At 53.1% G+C, this 23,813-nt stretch overlaps 2 protein-coding genes and 1 non-coding gene across 13 annotated transcripts in view; 1 reads left to right on the top strand and 2 right to left on the bottom strand.

Annotated features, from left to right (window-relative positions):
* Positions 1-2,302, bottom strand: part of MECR (mitochondrial trans-2-enoyl-CoA reductase) — a 37,929-nt gene extending 35,627 nt beyond the window's left edge. For 4 of the 5 annotated variants that reach the window (XM_058718359.1, XM_058718356.1, XM_058718358.1 and 1 more), the window contains exon 1: positions 2,085-2,302. In XM_058718359.1, coding sequence (XP_058574342.1) covers positions 2,085-2,260 — 176 coding nt within the window. In that variant the 5' untranslated portion in view covers positions 2,261-2,302. The remainder of the gene's footprint in view (positions 1-2,084) is intronic. The other variant, XM_058718361.1, reaches the window with a different exon arrangement.
* On the bottom strand, positions 20-125 carry LOC131505818 (U6 spliceosomal RNA). The gene has a single exon (XR_009258589.1). It is a non-coding gene; the product is annotated as a U6 spliceosomal RNA (small nuclear RNA).
* A 6,453-nt stretch (positions 2,303-8,755) lies between the features above and the next one.
* PTPRU (protein tyrosine phosphatase receptor type U) overlaps positions 8,756-23,813 on the top strand; it is an 80,302-nt gene continuing 65,244 nt past the window's right edge. For 4 of the 7 annotated variants that reach the window (XM_058718328.1, XM_058718326.1, XM_058718325.1 and 1 more), the window contains exons 1-2: positions 8,760-8,954; positions 23,412-23,543. In XM_058718328.1, coding sequence (XP_058574311.1) covers positions 8,882-8,954; positions 23,412-23,543 — 205 coding nt within the window. In that variant the 5' untranslated portion in view covers positions 8,760-8,881. Of the gene's footprint in view, positions 8,955-23,411; positions 23,544-23,813 lie in introns of all 7 variants that reach the window. The other 3 variants (XM_058718332.1, XM_058718331.1, XM_058718327.1) reach the window with 2 other exon arrangements.

Here is a 23,813-nt window from a genome sequence, read left to right as displayed (position 1 = left end):
TTTTTTTTTTTTTTTGAGTAAAAATTTGGAATGCTTCATGAATTTGCATATGTCACCCTTGAGCAGGGACCATGCTCATCTTCTGTGTGTCGTTCTGTTGGTAGCGTACGTGCTGAAGTGAGCACTCTAGCTTGTATTTTAACCATAATAATAATAATTCCATGTTTGCCTACTCTTTGGAAAACAACCAAACCATGTGCTGGGACTCAGAGAGCTGTAAACAAGGGGCCTTGGGAAAGTGTGCGGGCGCTTTTTGGTGGGCAGCCTTAGCTTGACCTCAGCTATGTAGCTTTCCCTGTATTCTCTCCACTTTTCAAGAGGATGAAACTGAGGCTCACAGAACTTCAGTAACACACAGGATGGGGTAAGGACTGGACTCCAGGTCTGATTCCCAGACCAGTGCTTTTCTCTTAGCTCCCCTACAGTGACCCCACCAGCCCTTTTGGATGGTATAGTCACTTATGGGTGTATTTACAGTGGTTGACAAGTCACGTGCTGTTTTTATCAGCCACGTGCAAAAATCATGGATTAAGAGGCAACAAAATTTTAGGAGAACATAATCATAAAAGGAGCCAGGGCTCGGAGGGGCTGGGTGATTCGTCTAAGATCAAACAGCTAATAAGAGGTGGAGTCTATATTTGACCTTAGAGTCTATAAGGCTCCAAAACAGGAGCTCTTTTTAACTGGCTAAAGGCATATGCATAGTGCAACAGAGAGGAAATCACACGAGATAGGAGTCAGAAGCTGTGGGTTCCTGTCCCTGTTTCAATCCTTACTAGCTATTTCAGTTTGGACAAGTCCCCTGCCTTCTGTAAACTGAAAATGATGTCTCTCACCTACCTTTTGGGAAGTGGAAGATTAGAATGGACATAAAGGCATCCAAAAAATACTCTCCAAAAAAAAATAAGAGCCTAGGAACTCGGGTAAATCAGTCAGTAAGACATGGGTTTAAATTTCAACTCTGCCACTTACTGGCTGTGCGACCTTGGGCAAGTGATTTTTACCTCTCTTACACCTCAGTTTTCTCACTGGCAAATGGAACTAAATCAAGTACCTACCCCAAAAGTGATGACTAAATGAGAGCATCCGTGTGGACACATCCATTATGTGCTTGACACATAATACTCGATCAGTAAAAGTTATTGAGGGATAAAGAATATGTAATGGCCTATATATATATATATATATATATATATATATATATAAAGTAGTGGGCTAATAGCTATATAATAATGTGACATATTAGATATACAAAATAATGGAATACTATTTAGCCATAAAAAAGAATGAAATCTTGCCACATGACACAATGTGGATGGATGCTGGGGGCATTATGCTAAATGAAATAAGACAGAGAAAGACCATTACTGTATGATCTCACTTCCATGTGGAATCTAAACAAACGAACACCAACCTCACAGGCACGGAGAACAGACTGGTGCTCAGGGGTGTCTGTGTGTGTGTGTGGTGTGTAGGAGCCAAATGGGTGAACGGAGAACAGACTGGTGCTCAGGGATGTGTGTGTGTGTGTGTGCGCGTGTATGTGTGGTGTGTAGGAGCCAAATGGGTGAACGGAGTCAAAAGGTACCAACTTCCTGTTATAAAATAAGTCATGGGGATGTGATGTATAGCTTGCCAACGCGGTTAGTAATACTGCATGTTTGACAGGTGCTAAGAGACTAGATCTTGAAAGTTCTCATCACAAGGAAAAAAAATTCTGTCTCTATGTAAGGTGACATGTTAACTGGATTTAATGGGCAATCGTTTCGTAATACATACAAATATCGAATCACTACGTTGTACACCTAAATCTAATCTAATACTGTCTGTCAATTGCACCTCAAAAAAAAAAAAAAAGCCACTATCGCCGTCATAATCAATGGTGCCTCTCTGGCCTTCAATTACCTGGACGCATCGACTTTCAGAGCTACCCATCGCGCCCCGGGCTTCGGTTTGGGTCCCGTTATTCCCTGCCTTCTTCCTCAGACCCGGTCCCTCATTTCTCAGTCCCCCCTCGCCACGGCGCGTCTTAACCCCCTCCAGGAGCCCCTGTCCCCTTGCCCCGTTTCGGCGCCGTCTCTTACTCGACGACCTTGGCTGGGTCCCCGTGGTGCCCATAGACCAGCGCCCGGACCCGGGAGGGCTCGGCAGATGCGGAGTAGGGGGCGGCGGCAGACCAGCGGCGGCCCCAAGCGACGAGCACCTCACGCCAAAGCCGTGATCTGGTTCGCGCCCCCAACAGCGCGCCGCAACCCCACATGGCCCCTCAGTCAACTCTGAGCAGAACAGCGCGCCTACGTCATCTGCCTGCGTCCGCGCGCCTGCGCCCCGCCCCGCCCCGCCACGTGACCACGCCCCTTGCTCATATTTTAAAAAAGGCTGACCCCTTCCTCCGCTGCCCGCGCGGTGGCGCTCCGGGAAACTGCACGGGTTGCGTGGGGTGCGTGGTGGAGGTACGGAAGAGATTCGCGGAGACTCAGGGCCGGTCAAAGTTGTTCTCCCAACTAGCAGCATCTGATGCCAGCCTGAAGCTGTGTCCACAGTCTGCGATTTGGTATTTGATTTGAGGAAAGTCATTTACCCTTCCCTGACCTCAGTTTTTCCTTCTCCCCACCGTTTATTGTGTGCTCGCTGTGCCAGATCTTTTAAGGCATCATCCGATTTATTTTTGCTACCTTGTAACAGCATAACGAAGCAATGTTTACTTTCCTACCACTGAATAGAGTAGACGTAAATTGGTGTGGAGGCAAGAGAATTGAGCTCGGAGCTAGAAGATTTAGGTTGAACTCCTAGTCCTGCCACCTTCTAGCTTGGCCACCTTGGGCTAGTGTCAAAAGCTCCCAGTCTCTTTTCTCGTGGGTACAGTGGGGGACAATATACCTCCTTCAAGATTGTAGTGAGGATTGGATGAAACAAGAGGATGACGTTGTGAACGGCAGAACACATTGTAAAATGCTAAGTGTGTTCAGATAGAAAGGAGGGATCACAAGGAGGAGGCCCTCTCTCAAAATGCTCACAGTGTAGAAGGGATTTAGTGGGACAATGGAAATGACTTGTAAGAAGATGTAGCCCAGTAAAGACACTAGATCATATTTGTAGTGGAGGTGAGACGTGAACATAACTAAAACCTAAGTTGGAATAGTAGGAAGGAGGGCACTGTTGGAGTCTGAAGGAGAAAGGTACTCTGGAAGGAGCCAGGGTGGGGATGAGGGCTCTTGCAAGAGGCAGTATTGGAGCCTGTCCCACTCAAAATCTTCAATGTGCACAAAAATCACCCGAAGGTCCTATCTCAAGCCTACTGAATTAGAATTTGGGGGACAAGTCGAGGAATCTACAATTCCTCCAAGCTTTCAAAGAATATTCTGATGTAGGTGGGCCAGGAAACTGGCTTAGACAGACACTGAGCCAGGGCTTTGAAGGATAAGGAAGAGCTCCTTTCTCTAGGTTTTATTGACCCAAAGCTTACCAGCTCAAAAGCCTTTTCTCCGAGGAAGAGAAGAGAGCAAAGTGCTGTGTTGAAAGCTGCAGGTGGTTGGATTCTGGCAAAACTGGCTTTGAGTTTTGGCTTTGCCATTTTCCAGCCATCTGATTTGGGACAAGTCACTTGGCCTCTCTGTGTATTCATTTCCTTATCCTTAAAGTGAAGGAAATAATAATGTCAGTTTCAAGGCTATTGTGAAGATCAAGTGAGATATTACTCACTTGAAGCATTTAGCACAATACTTGGCACATGAAAGCATTTGAAAAATGTTATTAGGTTATTGTGAAAATTAGCTGGGTAAAACACCCAGACTAGGATCTGGCTCATACTATGTACTTAAAAAAATGTTTAAATCTGTTTTTATTATTAGAGAAAATAGATGTCCCATGATGGGGGAAAGACTTGGTCCCACAGTTGTATGGAAGTGCTCATGTGCACGTACATGCACACACACACACGCACACACACACACACACACACACACTACCCAGTTTTGCTTACCTTCTGTTTTCACTGAGACACAGAGGTCTACTTCTGTTGAAGACTCTCTAGGTGACAGTGAGCTGTTGACATTATCTTCTCTACCAAATTGGCTCCTGTGACTTCCCTGGGCAGCCTGGCTGGAAAGTCTGGAGAATCACAGCAGGTTTTCCTCTCGGAGGCTGGACTTAGTCCCCCTCTACAACCCATTAGCCCCCACTTTCAGTCCAGGACATCAATTTTAATTTGAACTTTGTAAACAGCCTTTTTCCAGACTGAAATCCTCCCCCCTCTCTTTCCCTTCCCTTTCCTTCTTTCTCAGGCCTCCAGAATGATTTTTTTAAATGATTTTATTTTTAAGTAATCTCTACACCCAATGTGGGGCTTGAACTTACAACCCTGAGATCAAGAGTTGCATGCTCTACTGACTGAGTTAGCCAGGCACCTCCAGAATTATTTATTTTTATTTTTTAATTAAAAAAATTTTTTAATGCTTATTTATTTTTGACAGAGAGAGAGAGAGAGAGCGCGCGCACATGAGTAGGGGAGGGGCAGAGAGAGAGGGAGACACAGAATCTGAAACAGGCTCCAGGCTCTGAGCTGTCAGCACAGAGCCCGAGGCAGGGCTCGAACTCACGGACCGCGAGATCATTACCTGAGCTCAAGTCGGACGCTCAACCGACTGAGCCACCCAGGCGCCCCAGAATGATTTTTTTTTTTTCAACAGAAAGATCAGACTTTGTTTTTCCCTTGCTTAAAGTCCTTCTATGACTCCTCAATAGTTAGGTAGATCCAGAAGTCACAGTTCTTTGTAGAACACCACAAACTATGGATATGTTAAACCGAAAACTGTAAAAAACCAAAACAAAATGAAACTGTGATTCTACACTAACTCTCTCATTCTCTCGCACAACTGACATGTGCTAAAGTCTTTAGAAAAGTGTATGGAGGAAAAGCACCTTAAAACAAGGAAAATTCTATTCATTGTAATTAAGTTACCTTCTTGCAAATTGGAAAAAGATGACTATAGTTTTAATTCAGTGGCAGAACCCCTCAGCTTGGCTTGAGGAACACTTGGGTTTCCCCAGGGGCATAGTTGGAGAACCACTGATTGAGGGGTTCAAGTCCAGTTTTCATGGCCCCGTATTCAATACACTTTGCACTCTGAGTCCAACACTGTTTTTATCTCTTGCTATAAGACCGTGCATAGCCAATGATCCAAGAGCACCCGATACCCACCGTTCCTAGCCATCCCATGTCTTGTGTCTTTATTCAGGTTGCTTCTTCTGCCTGAAATGCTCTTCCTGGCCTTGCCGACCTGGGAAACTACAGGGTCAGATATAATTTCTTGGATGTTGTTTTCCAACTCCCTAAGCTGCGTCAACCTCTGCTACCTTTGTGTTTTCTCTGAACTGGTGTTATGGCCTTTAGGACACAGTTGCTTATTTATTTACATGTCCACTTACCCCTCTGGCCAACAGGGGGTCATGACTGGTGCATCTCCATGACACCAGCACCCAATATGGGGCCTGGCCCAATGTAGGTGTCATAAATATTCCATGAGTTGAAAGTCATTGAATTTCTTCACCGCCTGGCCCTGTCTGCGGTGCTGTCTCCTTTTCCCCTAGATTTGGGCAGGTCACTCCAGGCCACTTGTGGGTTTTAGAAGTCTGTGATCTTTTTTGAGTGAAGCAGAATGTTCTCTTTTTATCTGTCCACCTGTTGCTTGTGCTCTCCTCCTCCCTCCACGATAGTCTCTGCTCTACGTTCTTCTCCTGCACAAAAAGCAGATGGATGTGGAATTGGTTAAGTCTAGGCTTGAGTCCCGGGCCCACTATTTCCTGGCTTGGTGATTTTGGACAAATGCCTTATACTTTTTGAACCTCAGTGTCCACATACAAAAAAAAAAAAAAAAATGGAATCAATGGCAAACTCCTGTCATGAGGCTCTCACAGGAGTCCTCCGAAAATAGCATCATCCTTGGTTGTTTCTTCTACTCACTGGATTTCTCTCCTTGAGTTTCTTGCTCTGGCTGGACCTTCCTGCCTCTCCCCTCTCCAGGATCTCTCTGTTTCTTCTCCATTGCCTTTTTCTTGCTTCTGTCTTTCTCCCTGTGATTCTCTCTCTGCTTAATTCTCTCACCTTTCTCCTTGGCCCCTTCCCTAGCTCAGCATGGAGCTCATCAGGGCTCACAAGAGAGAGGGCTAAGAGCGCACAAGCCCTGTGCCCTGCCTCCTCCAGGCAACTTCCTTTGTTCCACGCTCATTGAGGAGCCAGCCCGCAGTGGAGGCAGGGCACAGGTAGGGCCTAGATAGACTTTGGACTCCTAGGCTCTGGCCTGGGTCACTGCCCACTAGTTAGATCCATCTGCCTATGCGTTCCTCTGTCTCCACTCGGCTCATTGGAAGACTTAAAAAAAAAAAAAGCAAGCAAGCTCAGGACCTTTTATTCTTCTATTTAATGCTCCAGTAGCTTCTTACTGCTCTTAGGGTTTAATCCAAAGCCCCATAGTTTCTTGCATGATCTGCATAGTTGCATCTGGCTCCCCTTCCCTCCCCACTCCATTCCAGCCACGCTGGCCTGGCTGTTCCTCAAACGCACCAGCTCCTGCAGGCTGTCCCCTCTGGCTGTGCTATTTCTCCCCTACTGACTTGCTGGCTTCTTCCCTTACTTCAGGTCCCCGCTCAAATATCACTACATTGTTTCCCCAGGGAATCCCTCTCAGATCCCCTTAACTCAAGTAGGACCCCCCCTAATTATTTATCACAACATTCCTCCCACTTTCTTTAGAGTGCACATCTCAGATTGTAATTACGTATTTATTTGCATGTTTGCTGTTGGTCTTTTCCCTGAGAGTGTAAGTTTCATGAGGGCAAAGACCATGTCTGTATTCATTCGTTTATCCATTCAGTATTTTTTGAGCGTCAGTATGTTTTGAACAGCAACTACATGTCAGACACCCCCCCCCCCACTGTTTTTCCCTCCACTTCTCTGGCATATCTCTGTCTCATACCAAGAGTAATAGTTTATCACTGTCTCATGTACCAGAGCATTTGCTTGTTTGGCTGTTTATTTTTCTTGTTTTCCTACTGGAATGCAAGCTCTATGAGGGTAGGAATTTTTGTCTGTTTTATATTTCCACCTTGGCTTATAGGAATTGTTGAACAAACAAATCACTACGTGGTGTTTGTTAATTTGCTCCAGATGTGAGGCAGATCTCAGCCTTCATTCAAGTTAAACCAGATGGCCTTGATTCAGTTCCCAGTGCCACTACATAATAATGCACAACCTTGGAAAAGTCACCTCTCTGTAACTCAATTTCCTCAACTATATAATGGGAATAATAAATAACAGTGGGGAGAATTAAGTGACTCTCTGTGGGTAAGGCATATAGAAGGTGTATGGTCTTACATAATAATGGACAACTAGTTTGTGGTCATTGTACAGGGCCTGTACTGGGTAGAGGCCCAAAGATACTTAACCTTTGTAGCCAGAGGTAGACTGGGACCAAAGAGAATTAGTGAGAAGGTGGACTTCGTGTCATGAAAAGTAAAAACTTTCTAAAAGCCAGCATTGTAAGGAGAAATAGATGAATTCCCTTCCATAATTAGAGATTTCAACACCCCTCCATCAGAAATGGACAGAACCAGCAGGCAGAAAATCAGTGAGGACATAGTTGAGCTCAACACCATCAATCAAGTGGATATAATGGACATCCATAGACTATGCCATCCAAGAACAGCAGAATACACATTCCTCTCAATCTCACATGGGATATTCACCAAAATAGACCACATTCTGGGCCATGAAACACATCTTAACTTTAAAAGACTAGGATTCATACAATGTCCTCCCTCAGAGTGTGGTGGAATTAAACTAGAAATCGATCACAGAAAGGTAGCTTGAAAAATCCAAACAACTTGGAGATTAAATAACACATGGATCAAAGAAACAACAACAGCAACACATTTTAGACTTGATGAAATTGAAAACACAACTTCTAAAAATTTATGGGATGCAGCAAAAGCAGTGCTTAGAGGGAAATTTATAGCACTGAATGCATCTATAGAAAGGAAGAAGGATCTAAAATCATTCACCTAAACTTCCACCTTAGGAAATAGGAAAAAAAAAAAAAAAAAGCAAATTAAATCCAAAAGAAGCAGAAGAAAAAAAAATTAGAGCAGAAATCAGTTGCCTTGAAAACAGGAGATCAAAAGAGAAGTTGGTTCTTTGAAAAGATCAATAAATCAATAAACCTCTAATCAGGCTAAGAAGAGAGAGGACATAAATTACTAATAAAAATGAAAGAGGGGACATCACTACAGATCCCATGGATATTAAAAAGATAATAAAGGAATGTTATGAACAGCTTTAAAAGCCAACATTTCAAAAGACCCAACCACCTGTTTTTGGTCGGTGACGTGCACCCTGTCCTTGGAGGTATGCGTGAATGTGCATTTGGAGGGGTGTAGGTAAGGAGGGGATTCAAGCATCGGAGGGGACAGAGAAGCAGGGTGTCTTCAGGTCTCTGTCCCGGAGAGAGCTGTGCCAGAGCTAAGTGTGGGCAGCGAGCGTGCCGGCTTCAGAATGTCGGTGCTGTGGGTGTAGAGGCGGGGTGGTCCTCCACGTTCCGGACCTCCTAAAGGGGGCGCCGGCGTGGGGGAGGGGTGCGTCCGGACCGCGGGAGACCTGACGGGCTGCGCGCGCGGCTGCCAGCAGGGGGCGCCGCGAGACCGCGGAACCCGCGGCGGGGCCTGACGTCAGCGCCCCGCTTGTTTGGGCTCCCGCTCTGGACTCGGCGCCAGTCCCGCTCCGCGCCGCGCCGCTTCGCTCCGGCTCCGGCTCGCCTCGGGCTGGGCTCGGCTCGGGCTCCGGCGGCGGCAACCCCGTGCCGGGCCCCGGGGCAAGCGGCGGGGCACCATGGCCCGCGCCCAGGCTCTCGTCCTGGCGCTCACCTTCCAGCTCTGCGCGCCCGAGACCGAGACTCCGGCAGGTAAGCGCTCGTCCGTCCGACCAAGCTTGCCCCGCGGAGCCCCCGGGGCCCGTGGCGTAGCTCTCAAGAAAGTGTAAGTGTTGGGTGACCGAACGTTCCCGAGCCTGCTCCTTGTGTGTGTCTGAGTGTTGGATGTGCGATCGGCTGCTCAGGGTCTTGTGTGTCTGCGAATGTTGTGTGTCCGTGAGTTATGTGTGCACGAAAAGGTGCTGTGTGTGTTGTGCGTCTACGAGTGTGTTCGGGTGAATGTTGTGTGCATCGAGGCATTGGGTGTGCGCTGAGTGTCTTGTGTGCCGGCCAGTGTGTAGTGTTTGTGCGGCCAAGTAGGTTGTGTGTGTGTGTGTCTGAGTTTGGTTGTGTGGCCGGAGTTGTATCTGCGAATGTGTTGCATTTGTTTGCATTCGTGTGCCTTGGCAGAGAGTGCTGCCTCTCGTATGTCCACGAATGTGTTGTGTGTGTTATGCGTGTGACCGGGGGGTGCTCTGTAGATCCTGCCCGCGTGTGGATCAGGGAACGCGTGTGTGGTGTGTGTGCTTGTGAGGTCCGTGTACGTGTGTGAAGGCGTGGGAACGGGTCCGGAACGTGTGTGTCCGTGCGCTGTGTGCGCGATGTGTACGTATGGGAGTGTCTGGGGTTGGTGGTGTGCGCCACCGGGGGTTGCGTGGGTCCGAGTGAATGCCAAGTGTGCCGGGAATGCGCGTGTAGGAGCGGGTCTGGAGCGGATGTGAGTGTGTGTGTCCGTGCGTGCTGGCTGCGTGTCCAGGAATGTTGCGAGTGTGGTGCGCGCCTGGGCGGTGGCCGAGTGTGTGCCCGGGGCCCGGGGCCGCTCGAGGGGGCGGTGTCAGGATGTGTGTGTGTGTGTGTGTGTGTGTGTGTGCGTGCGCGCGCGTGTGTGGCGTGCGGGCCCCGAACAAGTTGTCGCGGCTGCGCCCCTCCGCCCCGGGGTCGGGCCGGGCCTGAGGCTCGCAGGGAGGAAGGGGGCCCCGCGGCCGCAGACTCCGACATGTCGGGCTGTTTGTTGTTTCGCAAGTTCTGCGCGGCGCTGGCGGCCGGGCTGCTCCGAGGCGGCTCCGGGGCCGCGGGGCGCCCCGGCCGGTGGCGCTGAAGGGCCGGGCGCTGGAGGCCGTCGCCCGGGGCCGCGGGGCGCGCCGGGGCCGGCGGGCGGGCGCTCCTGCGGGGCTCGGCCGCGGCCGCACCGGGCCGGCCGTGGAGGGGGCGGCGCGCGGCGGCCGCTGTGGCCGGGCGGGGCTGCGACGTCCCGGCGCGGGCAGGGCCTGGCCCTCGGCCGCGGGACGGCGCCCCCTCCCGTGGCGCGCGGGAGGCACCGCGGACACCGGGGTCTCTCGGGACACTCCCCGGGTCGACTCCGCAACTTTGTGCGGCCTCCCCGCGGGCCGGGCCCGCGGTGTGTGTGTGTGTGTGTGTGTGTGTGTGTACGTGTGTGAGCGTGTGTCTCCGTGCTTCTAACTGCTGTGTGGTCGTGGGGGTCTCTGGGCGTGTGTGTGTGTGTATGTGTGTGTGTTCGCGTATCTGAATGTGTGTATCCGGGGCTTGTGTGTGTGTGTCCGCGTGTGCTGTGGACCGTGTGGATGGTGTGTCGGCTGTGTGCGTGTGTCTGACTACCTCTTCCCCCCCGCCCCCCCCCCCCCCCCCCCACCGCGCGCCTCCATATCCCTCCCTGGGGCCCGGGATTCCAGACTGTGGCCCTCTCCCGAGGAGTTGTGCCCGACACGTCCCCTGGGGCATCCCTTTCCCGCGGCCTCATCCTGTCAGCCACCGTTTGGGTGGCTCCAGCCCGGTACCCAGGGCGCTGAGTAACGGGGAGACGCCCCAGCAGAGATCAGAGCCAAGGCACGTGCCAGGCCACCTCGGCCCCAGGGAGACTCCTCCTGGCCTCAGGCCTCCGAGAACTGGTCTCCCCGGGATCGAGTTCGGGCGTCTCCGGCGGAGCTCTTTTGGCTCCCGCAGTCGCTCTTGCCTTTGGCTCCTTCCGAGCTGGGGCCCGGCTTCCTCTACCCCCTCAACCCCTCCCCCACCCTGAGATCAAACCATTGGGATAATACCGGCTCCCCCACCCCCTACCACTTCGCCTTGATTCCAAGAACCCTCCTGTGCCTTACCTCCTGCCAGCAGGGGGTTGGGGGTGGTCAAGAACTGAAGTTTGGGATGGGAGTGAGACCTTGAGCAAGTTACTTCCATTTGGGGAGTGTGTTTCCTCATCTGCCTTCCGGGCATCATAATAAGGGTGTGTGGTACTTGGTAGATCTGCCCTTGCCCCCCACCTAGGTAAAGTCAGCCCAGCTCCCTGAATGCCTCCTGAGTCCCTTGCCCCACCGAGGGTGGGTGTGTGATGTCTCCCAGTCACGCAAATCTGGCAATAATTTATTCCTCTGTGTTCTAGCTCATTTTGTCCTTTTGGTTGCTGGGGTTGTGGACAGCAGGAATGAGGGAGAGGCTGCCCGGTGGTTTCAGGTTGGGCAATAAAGGCTTGTCTGAGCAGCTGGCCCTTCTCCCTGGGGTGGGGGGAGGAGACTCGTCAGGAAGTGGTGAGTGTGGCCAGAGTGGGGGTGCTGAGCTCCTTGGCTGCCCCCTGCCCAGATCAAGTGTCAGAGAAAACTCAGGGTCGGCACCTGCTTGCTTGAGGCATGCCTCCATCCTTCCATGCTTTCATCTGCTAAGCTAGGTGGCCATTTCATGCAGGGGCGGCTTAGCTAGAGTTGCTAGGGGTGCCTTGTGCCCCCCCTCCTCCCTCAGTCCCCTTCTGTCCTCTAAGCTGTACTTCCTCCCCAGAATTCTCTAATTCCACCTCTTCTCCTGGTGAACTCCTGCCTTTCCTTCAGGTCTCAGCTTAGATATCATCTCCTCCCTGAAGCCTTCCTTGGTTACTCCATGTTCTAGCCCGGGAAGGGAGCGTGGGGGTTGATTTGATTGTTTCAAAGCATTGTAATTATTGTAATTACAGTTTATTGGTCCTTTGTCTCTTACAGACTGTGAGCTCTGTAAGGACGGAGACTGGGTATTTAGTATTTAGAATCCTTAGTGCCAGGTACAAGTCCTGGCCCACTGTTGCTGAATGAATAAATCTATGTTGTAAGAAAGAATGAGTGAGGTCCAGTGGGTCAAGTTCTGAGCTGGAGAAGCCAGACGGGGGCGCACTGACTCCATTGAAAGTAGAGATTAAAGAACTAGGTTTTCCCTCCAGGAATCTGGAAAATTCTGCCGGGGGATGGTGTTGTGTGTGAAAAGGCCACGTAGAGAGTCCTCTGGGAGCTGTGAGTTGGGGAGGTTGAGGCCCTGGCAGAGACTGAAGGGAGCGGTCTCCTGCCTGCCAGCCCCTCCCCCCAGCTTCCAGCCCAGTCTCCAAACCCACCCTCCCCCCCAGCAGCTGGCTGGGCCTGTGCGGGCCCCCAGGCTCAGCCTTTGTGCCGGAGGCCTCGGCAGGTGGTGAGAAGCTTGGGGTCCCAACCGTCAGTTTGAGCTGAGCGTCTCTGGAGGAGGGAGGGCAGGCCCCGCATCAGGAGGGGGAGACTCCCTCAGTTCTCTGTCCCAGATCTAGGAGTGGGCAGATGGGGTCACAGCCGGTGTCTTGGCTGTTGGTGAGCTCCAGAGAAGGGAGGAGGGCTACTCCTGGTGGTAACCCCTGCACGTGGGGTTGTGGGAGGCTGGCCCAGGTGTGTGCAGGTGTGATCCTGGCATCTGGGCAGTCAGAGTGGGGTGAGGGGTAGGGGTGTGTGTGTGTGTGTGTGTGTGTGTGTGTGTGTGTGTGTGATTGTATAATTGTAGCCTGGGGCACAGAACATATGGGTGGCTTGTCAGGGTGTCTAGCCATCTGGTTACCCTGTGTGGCAGGATCTGACTTTGGAATAGGGAGGTGACCAGCTATTTGGATCCCTGGGGAGCCTGCTGCTAGGGGGTCTTGGGTATCTAAGTGTCAGATTCCTGGAGTTTGGGTGCAGACCTCTTTGGGTGGGTGGTATCTCACTATCTAGGTGTGGGTATCCCAATACCAGCGTGTGGGAGGCTCAGAGTGTACCAACCTAAGGATGTCCCAATGTCTCTGCATCCAAAGGTGGGTATATCCGGGTGTCTGGGAGTCCTCAGGTTAATGGGTGTTCAAGGAAGGGGGCACCTACCTCTGTGTTGGGGTTGGCGGGCTGTCTCAGTACGTGGGCGTCTGAGTGTTGGGTTCCCGAGTATCTGGATGTCAAAGTGTGGGGGTATCTGTGCCCAGGAACAGGGTACCCATGTATTGGAGTATCTAGGTGTTTGTGAGTCTGGGTGTGGGGTGCCCTGTCGTAGGCGTGTCTGTACGTTTAGGTGTGTCTGTCTCCAGGAAAGGGGTGTGCATGTGTTGGGTAGGGAGTGTCCCGGTGACTGTGTGCAGCTGTGATCAGGGACTGAGGCTTGCCTCCCAATCTCCCTTCAGACCCCAAGGCCAAGAGCCTCTGGAGAAGGCTCCAGTGGTTCTGCTTCTTCATCGTTAGTCAGTCTATAGCTGACTTTCCAGAGAACTTCCTACAATAGAACTTCTGACAGTGATGGAAATGTTTTCTGCCCGCACTTTCCAATACGGCGGCCGCTTATTGGCACGTGGTTATTAAAGTGGCTAAAATTCACGAAAATAGAAAACCAATCCCTCGGCCACACTTGCCAGATCTCACATTCTCAAGAATCTTGCGTTTTGCATGGCCACCGGTTCGGTGGGTGCGGATAGTGAACATTTCTATCAGAGCAGAAAGTTCTATGGACAGTGCTGTCCTGGAGGTGTGAGGCCTGGCCACCTCAGGGAGTGGAATTGGTCTGGCTGAACCACCACTCAGCAGCCATTGCAGAAGGTTTTGTTGAATCTGTGTTTGCTTCCTCCCAGCCCATCATTTCGTGCTGGACTGTTGACGTAGCCCCCTTCTTGGTCTCCATTCTGCCATCAACTCCCCAGTGCTGCTGGCGCCTGTGACCTGAATGATCTCTAGCAGGCAGACATAGGATGCTGCCACTCCCTTGCCCCAAGCTGAAGGGTCTCCAGTCTTTGTCCAGGGGACAAAACCCAAATCTATATGATGCAGACCCTGCTTTCTGGAATAGCTTCGTGTTTATGCCTCTCCTCCGCTGACCACATTTCTCCTTGTCCCCTTACGATCCAGGATCACCAGGCCAGTGCTGATCCCAGAACCTGCTGGGCCCTTTCACAGCCCTCTGCCTTTGCGTGAGCTGTGCCTCCTGCAGGAAATGCCCTCCGTGCCCTTCTCACCTCGTGGGGGTCTGCTGACTTGCTCAGCCTCAGAGCCCAGCTCTGTCACTCCCCCAGTGAAGCCTTCCCGGACCCTATCCCTCTGCACAGTTTTTCAGATTTCTCCCTTAATGCACGTATGACCACACGCTGAGTTGTTCTCCATCTTCTTGGCCTACCAGGCCAGAACCCCCCTGAAGGCTGGGCTGGGTCTTTGTCATTTTTTGTCCCCAGGACTTTGTATGTGGCTGGTGCCCACTCAGTGTTTGCATTGTGAAACCTTGGGTGTGCAGGGAAGGCTTGGAGCGGGTGGAGTGTGGAGCTGGGGCTCCTGAGGGCAGCCATGGATGGGGGCCAGTGTGCCCTCTTGGCTTGCCCCAGGCAGGGCGGCCACTGCCTGCAGAATGGCTGGGGGAGGACTCATGAGGTGGACAACCCAGAAGAGGCTGTTGCTGGCTGACTCCGGAAGTCTTGGGCACATTCCCAGGGTGCAGATCCCACAACCTAGTGGTGAATCAGAAGGGATGCGGAGAATGGGACTCAGAGGGTTCCTGAGATTGTGGAGTGGAGTATAGAAGCTGGGTGGAAGGACTGGGTTGGGGAAATTGGGGGAAGGGTGTGCTTGGGGATATTTGATGGCCAAGATCACAGTTGAGGGCAGAGTGACAGCTGGGACAATGGGGATGGAAGATGGCTATCCGCGAAGATGTATCTGGGGGCTGGGGACAGCTGGGGCTGAGGGAACAGGTGGTAGGGGGACAGCTGAGAGTTGGGGGACAGATGGAAGACGGAGAGAACAGGAGGGCATGGGACAGTTGGGGGATAAGAGGCGACCACTGCGAGGTGTCAGAAACCTGTGTAGGGGCACCTGGGGGGCTCAGTCGGTTAAGCATCTGACCCTTGATTTCGGCTCAGGTCATGATCTCATGGTTTGTGAGTTCGAGCCCTGTGTCAGGCTCTGTGCTGACAGTGAGGAGCCTGCTTGGGATTCTCTGTCTCCCTCTCTCTGTCTCTGATCCTCTTCCCTGCTCTCTCTCTCTCCCTCTCAAAAAAATAAAAAAATAAAACTTAGAAAAAAAAAAAGAAACCTGTGTGGACAAGGATAGGTGGGTCTTAGCTGAGCCGAGGTATGTGGCTCAGAATGCACGTACGTGTGTTTACGTGTATGTACGTGTCGTGCATGTGCATAAGTATGTGTTTTACCTAGAGTGTGGTTAAGAGCATGGGTTCTGGGTTCTGATCCCAGCTCCCGCCGTCACTAACTGTGTAATACTTGGGCAAGTTGCTTGACCTTTCTGGGCGTTTAGTGAGATCGGGATAATTATAGAACACGCCGCATGGAGTTGCCATGAGGATCTATTTTATCGACGTAGGTATATAGTTAGAACAGGGCCTGTCACGTAGTAAGCACGGTGGAAGTGATAACGATTATTAAGCACGTGTGTGTGTGTGTGTGTGTGTGTGTGTGTGTGTGTGTGTGCAGGCATCCTGCGTGCTCAGAAAAGTTTGTTCCTGGCTTCTGATGAAGTCCAGAGGTATTGGCGGTAGGGGAGGGCAGGAGCGACCCACCAGGGGGGTTAGGTCTGGCTCCTCTCTGACTTCCTCCCCGCTGTTCATCCCACTTTCGGATCATCCTGCACCAGAGCCCGGTCCAATAGGTCTCCCTCCCTGTCTCTGCCCTGCCCTGCCCCACACTGTCCTGCCCTGGGCTGGGGGCCAGGCGATATGCTTTAATTGCCCAAAGGCTTTTCAGCAGAATCTGAATTCATTGTTTGCCTGCCAGCAGGCTGGGGCCTGCTCAGATACGAATACCTGGACAATGTGCTCAGTTCTGGCTGCCTGTCCCATGGAGAGCGATGGCTTCATCCTGTGCCCTTGGAGAGTCACTGGGGTGGAAGATGTGGGCGTGGGGGGGCAGGGTGGAGGGAAGCCCACAGGGCAGACGGGGCCTCAGCCCCCAAACCATGGTTCAGACAGCCCAGGCTGGTGGAGCTAGAGGCACAGGGTTTTCCGGGAGTCGGCGCGTCCATGTTCTCCAGGGCATCACAGCACACGCGACCTCTCTATAACACTTTGGTCGTGTGTCGCATCTTCGACTTACACTAACAACGGCACTACATCGCGGCTCTGGATACGTGCCTTCCGGCCATATGTGCCTACCGTGCCGTTGCCGCCCGAACGCCGCCCCTCACGGCATCCCAGCCTCTCTTGGTGTTACCGCTGAGGAGTCTGCTGGCGGCCTCTCCCCCAGGTTTCTGTGGGCAGGCCCGGATGAGCAACATCCTTGCCTCGAGCGTCCCCCCTGTGTGCGGGCCTCTGCCCCACCCCACACACTGCTCGGGGAGTCTGGACTCACACTGCAGCTTGGAGCCGCTTTGTTGGGCTTTGGGACCGGCTTGGGTTTTTGCGGGTTAGCACCTTTGCCCAGGACCCCGCATACTGCACAGGGTTACTGCCCTGAGCCTCTGCCTGCACTGCAGGTGCTCGCTGTTAGGTCGTGTGAACTCTGCCGGATTTCAGGACCCCAGGATCCTTGCGTTGAGTTCACTGTTCCGCACAGCATCTTCACGGCACTCCGTTTTTGCGCCTCTTTCCACCCCTGCCCTTGAGTCTACCCCTATCCTGCTCCTCAGGACTACGTCCGGCTTGTATTCCGGATTGGGCTTGCGTGCCCGGCGGTTCCTTCTGCGCCCCACCACACCCTCCGCATCCCCGTGTCTCTGTACTGTGGTGCGTGCTGACGCTGGACACATGCTTTCAGTGAGAAGTCGTGGAGCACCAGCTATGTACCTGGCCCCGTGCTAGTGTCTAGAGACGGAGAAGAACCAGTAAAGCTTTTTTTTTTTTTTAAGTTTTTTTTAATGTTTATTTTATTTTATTTAAAAAAATTGTTTAATGCTTATTTATTATCATTGAGAGACAGAGAGAGACAGAGCATGAGCAGGGGAGGGGCAGAGAGAGGAGGAGACACAGAATCTGAAGCAGGCTCCAGGCTCCGAGCTGTCAGCACAGAGCCCGACACGGGGCTCGAACTCACGAACCCGGAGATCATGACCTGAGCTGACGTCGGCCGCTTAACCGACTGAGCCACCCAGGTGCTCCAGTGTTTATTTATTTTTGAGAGGGAGAGACAGAGACAGGGTGCAAGCAGGGGAGGGGCAGAGAGAGAGGGAGACACAGAATCCGAAGCAGGCTCCAGGCTCCAAGCTGTGACCACGGAGCCCGATGCGGCGCTTGAGCTCCTGAACTGCGAGATCATGACCTGAGCCGAAGTCGGACGCTTAACCGACCGAGCCACCCGGGCACCCCCTGAACCAGTAAGGCTTGAACTCGGCACCTTGGCATTCCTCCATGCCCCTGTCGTGTAGCACCGAGCGCCAGCCCAGGGTACCCCTAGAGGTGCTGCGCTGGTGTGCCGGGCCTCCGTGCAGTCCTGGGTCATGCCCGCGATGGGTTGTGGCACCTCTACGCTGCATCGTGGCCCTGGCCAGCTCTGCCACGCTGTGCCGGGTGTCAGTACTCGGGTCTGTGCACACCGTGGGCTCTGCTCCCCCGTGTTGTGTAACTGTATTCTGCCTCTGTACAGCGTGGAGCTACTGGATTGAGCTCTCAACACATCACACTGTGGCACTCCGTAGCCCTCTGTCTCCACGGACCTTTATGAAGTACAGATTTTTACACGGCACGGGTTTGTGCATGGCCCTCTGCCTCCCTGCTCTGCTGCACTGTGTTTTATGTGACACAGAGTGTCCGCACGATAGGGGGTCTGTGTACTCTTTGCCCACCATCCCCCTGCATAGCACAGCCCCTCATTCAGCCCTTGGCCTCTGTCTGGAGTTGGGCCAAGCCCTGTGCCTTCCCCTTAGAGCGCCAACATGGCAGCCTTACCGTTCTCCTCAGGATTTGTGGTGCATATTGGTCCGGGAGATGGGGAGTGCTTCTGGCCTAAGTTTCCCTGGTCTAGTTGGCTTCCTTCTATCCTCAGTGGAAGTGGAAGGGTGTTGGCCTTGCTGGGGTCTGTGTTGGCTCCTGTGGGAGGGTGGGGTACCAGCTCAGTCTTCTCTCTGTGGTCCTGCCCAGGGTGATCTTCCTAGTTCCAGCCATGCTGAATCCTGGGTGATTAGAAGGTAGTCACCCCCGCCCTTAATTAATTACTTATCAGTTATTCAGGGCTCTGGAGAACGGCTCCAGGGAACCCCGGGCTGAAGTCTGGATGTGTTGCTCTGGGCAGGTAAAGCAGTGAAATGGGCTGGACTGGGTCTCTGAGATGAAGTCATGGTCCTTGAGCCTGGGTGGGGTTGGTTGGGGTGAGACTAGTTGGGATCATGGGGTCAATAAGTCCAGCCACTGTTTGCCATCTGCTATATACAGGACTTCGGGGGGTGGGGTTCGAAGGTGTAAGAGACAGTCTCTGACCCTAGGGAAGGAGGGGGGGGGGTGGTTAGATGGGCCTGACATGGAGCTGTAGTTGGGGTGGCGAACATAGGACAGGGCCAGGTTGGGCAAGAATGTCCAGGGGTGAGGCCAGTGTCGGTCGCAGGGTTGGGTTAGGCTACCTAAAATAGAGATGTGGCTTCGGATGGTGAAATAGAACAGTGCTGTTATTGGGGTTGTATCTGGTTTTCCCAGGCCAGGGTTGGGGCTATGCCTGTGGTTGGGTATGATCCCAGCCCCTAAACTTCTAGTCTGTTGGGGGAGGTTCTGTTTCTCCTGGGGCCACCCTTGGGAACTAAATGCTCTATTGACAAATCAGAGAACAAAAATCTCATGGCAAACAAACTCTATTTACCTAGGGTCCTTCAGAAAATACTGTGGCTGGCAGCCGCAGTTGGCACAGAGCACCATTGCCTGTCTGGTGGGGAGAAAAGTCTGGTGCTCACACATGCACACACACATGCACACATGTGCACAACTCCCCTCTACCCTGCCACATATATTCACTTCCTCTGTAGGTCCATGCTTATCCCCGAGTGTGGTCATAGATCTCCGCACGCGAATGTACACCCACACACCCACACCTTCACAGCATGCCGCCTGGGGGACCCACACTTGGGAGACTCATGCTTACCCTCACTCACATACCTCTGCCCCACAGTCTCTCTCTGCCCTCAAATTATCCTTGCTCACGGGCATACTCACACAAATGAGACCAGCATTCTAGAGGTGGATGTGGCCTTAGAGGTCACCTGGGTCCCCATTCTCATTTTGTAAGTGAGGAAGCCGAGGTTCAGAGGGGGCAAGTCACCTGCCACAGGTCACACAGGGAATTAGACGCTCAGCAGCTATTAGATCCAGGTCTCCTGCCTCCCAGCTGCGTGCTCACAAGTCGGTACCAGGCTGTCACTCTCACAGCCACACACACACACACATACACACACACACGCACACACACACGCGCGCGCGTGTGCACACACACACATGTCCGCATATGGAGACACATGCAAACGGAGACGAGGAGGCCCTCATGCCGGGGAGACCCCCTTCCCACACCCTGACTTCCTGCAGAGGTTGTGTTGCCCCTTCCATCGCCCCATCCATAGCCCAGCCGGATGTGGATAAGCCATCCTCCTGCCTTCCCAAATTGTGGCTGACGGTTGCTGAGGCAACCGCCTGCCAGATTGGGGAGATTAGCTGAGGAATGTAGCTGGGCCAGTTTGAGCTGAGGCTGGGGGAACCGGTGGGGGTCCTGGGTTGATTTAGCCCACCCTCTCTGGGAGGCCAGGGCAGAGATGGGTTCCCCCTTGTGGGGTCTGGTTTTCTCCCTACCCCAGCCTGGCTGAGACTGTGTCCCCGAGGCTTGCACTAGGCGTGGGGAGGGGAGAGTGTGGGGCTGTGTGTGTGTGTGTGTGTGTGTGTGTTGTGTATCTCTCTGGGTGTGACTAGAGTATGTGCTGTTTGCATCTAGGATGGGGACCTCAGTTCCTGACATCTGAGTGTGGCTTGTCCCTCCTGATTTTGTGGTGCCCTCTGGAGAACCCACCCACCCTCCTGGTTTAGAGGATTTGTCACTGTCTCATCTGAAGCCTGCTCAAACACCTATTCTGGCTTTCCAACTCCAACTTCTTGCCCAGACGCCTAAGGCCCTCCCTCCCTGATCTGGCCTCAGTCTTCCTTTTTCCAGCCTCCTTTCCCATCGCTTTGGCCAGTCTGCGCTCCCCTTTATGCTCTGGACTGTGTGTTTACTCCCTGCCCTCCTTCGCCTCAGAGGCCCATCTACCCACCATTCTACTGGCCAGAATGATACCCATCTTTCCACGCTCTGCTCAGATGCACCCACCTCCAGAAAATCTTTCCCCTGGATCCCCTTCGTGGCCTTGGCCCTCCTCTGCTTTGTCTTATTCCGTCAGCCCCACTCAGACTGGGAGGTCCCTGAAGCCAGGGCAGGATCTTCATTATCCTTATGCCTCTAATAGTGTCAGGCTGAGACCTGCTTTATACTGTCAGTGAACAAATTTCCTGTGAATGGAACCGAATTAACACATGTGGCCAGCGGAATACCAGGGCCTTATTTTGTCTGGACCTAGTCTCCTTGAATAAGTAAGTGGCTTAAATCCTAGCTTCTGGGACTTAGAATGTGGCCTTAGAAGGGCCACCTCATCTCTCTGAGTCTCAGTTTCCATCTGTAAAGCAGGAATAATAATAGTACCTCCTTATGAATTCCTATGAAGTTTCATGGGTGTAGGTGGCCATGGTGGAACGTGGCAGTCCCCTCATGGTGGTGTTCGTGTGTGTGTGCACGTCTGTGGCCACTGTCTGTGTTGATGGAGTCAAGAGGGATTCCCTGCTACCATTCTTGCTCTGAACCCAAAGTCTGATCTAGTTTTTCTCCCCCCACCCCACCCCAGGCCAGTAGCCTTCAGCCGAAGTTGGATCTTTCTCTAGCAGCAGCTGGGACTTAGCTCTGGGGCCCTTGAACCATCCAGACTGGAGGTGATAGGTTTTTCCTTAGGACCTGGGAGGCCTGACTGTTCCCACCCCAGGGGGAGCCGGGGAGAATGTGAGGATGTGGCTCTCATCGAGGAGCCTGGACCCAGAGATGTTATCCTCTAAGTGCCATTGTTGGAATTGGCCTGGCCCCAGAGGCACCGCGCCGGGGGTGGACCTGGACCAGAGACAGTGAGTCATTCTGCCTAAGGGGACACTGTGGAGGGGGAAGGTCAGCTAGGGTGACCTCCCTGCCTGAGGCCAATTGTAGGAGTCATTTGGCAGAGGTCAGGGGACACTCTGGCCGGCGTTAGCTGGTCTGGGGTCAGTCCGACAATCTGGTGGTCATTCTGGATAAAGTCAGATGGTCTGGATGGTGTTGGGGTCACTCTGGCTGAGGTTGTTCTGTCTGGGGGGAGGGGTCACTGACCTGGGTCGGTCTGGGAGTTACTCTGGCTAAGGTTACATGGTCTTGAGGGTCCATGGACTAGGTTGGTCAGTCCGGGAGTCCTGACAGCTCATGTGGCCTGGCTTGGGATGGACCGGGGATGGGGGTGAGGGGGCGCCAAGGAGCTGGCACTCCCAGGCTTGCCTCAGGGTCATGGATGAGATATCCTTGGGCAGCTGCCTTATAAAGGAATAGGAAGGGCCTGAGCTCCATCCAGGCTCTAGATCCTGGGCTTCCCTTTCTGGCCATCCCTCTGCCTTAGGGAGGCCTTGGCTAAGAACCTCAGGAGCAGACTGTAGACTCAGCTCAGGCTGAATGAAGTCAGCTCTCCCCTCCTTCAGGAAGCCCTCTTTGACCAACCCTACTGTCCATGGCCTCCCTCTGTGCTGTGCTGTGGGTCATTTTCTCGAGGGAGAGTTGAGGCCTTCTCAGCACAGACTGGGTTAAAACTTACCTCCCACGGGCCACAGGGCATGATGCTGACCAGAGCTTTTCGCACAAAGAGGCAAAGAGCATTTGGAAGGGTCCTGCACTAGCTCTGGAGAGAGGCTTCTGTAATTTCATGCCATCCACTCAGCGCCAGCCTCACGCCCACATCTCACTGTTTTACACTCCGCTGGGGTGCAAGAAGAGGAACGGGAGACCCCCAACAAGGGCGAGCCCCCTTTGTGCCCAGCTCTGCCGGGCATGTTTCCAGATGCTACTGCACGTGATCTGTGTGCCAACCTAGAGAAGTCCCCTGTAGCGGGTGAAAGAGCAGGGCCCCCGAGAGTGGAGTCACTCCTGTGGGGCAGATGCCCGCCGTGCCTGGCACATGGCCCTCACCCCCTAGTTTCTCTTCCTTCCTCTTCTTGAGCCTGGGAAGAGCCCGGCTGTGCTCCTTCTCATAGTAAAGGAAACGTGGGCTCTGGTATCTGACTGCCGCGGGTTCAAGTCCCGGCTCGGGGCTCCGATGAGCTACTAAGATATGTGGACCTCATTACCAGGCAAAGGACTCACGTCTGTTTCTACCCCGCCTTCTTCCCTCCTTCCTCTTCTCCTCGTGCAAACTGTAAATATCGGGTCCGAATCACGGGCTTCTCTAGTCATGCACGTGCCCCGTCCACACATGACTGTGACTTCGCGTGTCCCAGGCCTGCGGGCAGAGACCGTAGCGGGGCGACTGGGCAATGACCGAATCCCCTAAACTCACCTGTCAAGCAGGAATAATAGGGCTCCTGGTCTCAGGAGGCGAGGCCTAAATGAGATGCCACCCTGAGAGCCGTTAGCGCTGCACTGGGCTTGCCTGAGATGATCAGTGGCCATTGTTATTTTTAAGGAGATACCGTCAGGGCTGGCTTAGTGCATTCATGAGCCTGCCAGTCCTGGGACCCACTGTCTGTCCTTTACGTAGATGGGGGGGGGGGGCAGGGAGTGGGACACTGAGTAGGAGTTAGGAGAGGAGATCTCCGTTCAGACCCCAGCTCTGTTACTATCCGGCTGTGTGGCCTTAAGGAAGGCCTTAGTTTCCTCATCTGTAAAATGGGGATAATTCTAGACCTGACCTCATGAGCTGTGAGGCTCTAATGTTGTAGTGATAATGTTAACTAGTTTTCCCTGAGGAGGATCTTTGGTGGGTGGTTGTGCAGTGTGTGGTCCTGGGAGTGGGTAGTGTGGGGACGTCCCAGTATTGGGTGGTGACAGTGAAAAGAGCGAAAGGGTTGGAGGAGGGAGCAGTGAGGGGAGGCCTAGGAGAGGGAGGGGAGGAGGGCGGGCCTGGGTGGGCAGGGCAGTGAGGGGCACCTGGAGGGGAGCCCCAGGAGCCTTCCTGGCCAGCAGTGGTGCCCTAGCCAGGGCTAACCAGGCCCTGCCCTCACAGCCGGCTGCACCTTCGAAGAGGCGAGCGACCCAGCAGTGCCCTGCGAGTACAGCCAGGCCCAGTACGACGACTTCCAGTGGGACCAAGTGCAGATCCACCCTGGTACCCGGGCTCCTGCAGACCTGCCACACGGTGAGCCTACTCTCAACTCTCATTCCCCCTGGTCTCCTAGTTCTAGCCACCTGCTGTGTGACCGTGGGCACATTCCTTAACCTCTCTGGGCCTCGTTTGCTTTTGCATCTGTAAGGACATACGTAGTACTGTGCATGTGGTGCTCTGTGCATGCTGTCCAATTGTGTGTATCGGGTAGTTTTACCTGTAAGATGGGTGCAGGTTCAAGCAATCAAAGACCCTTATAGGTGCTAAGTTAAAACCCACTTCCCATTACTCCCCCTGCAGCTT

The sequence above is a fragment of the Neofelis nebulosa genome, chromosome 2 (genome assembly GCF_028018385.1).
Source record: "Neofelis nebulosa isolate mNeoNeb1 chromosome 2, mNeoNeb1.pri, whole genome shotgun sequence".
Taxonomy (NCBI): domain Eukaryota; kingdom Metazoa; phylum Chordata; class Mammalia; order Carnivora; family Felidae; genus Neofelis; species Neofelis nebulosa.
Note: the sequence above shows the minus strand (reverse complement) of the source record. Positions and strands in the feature narration are given on the sequence as shown.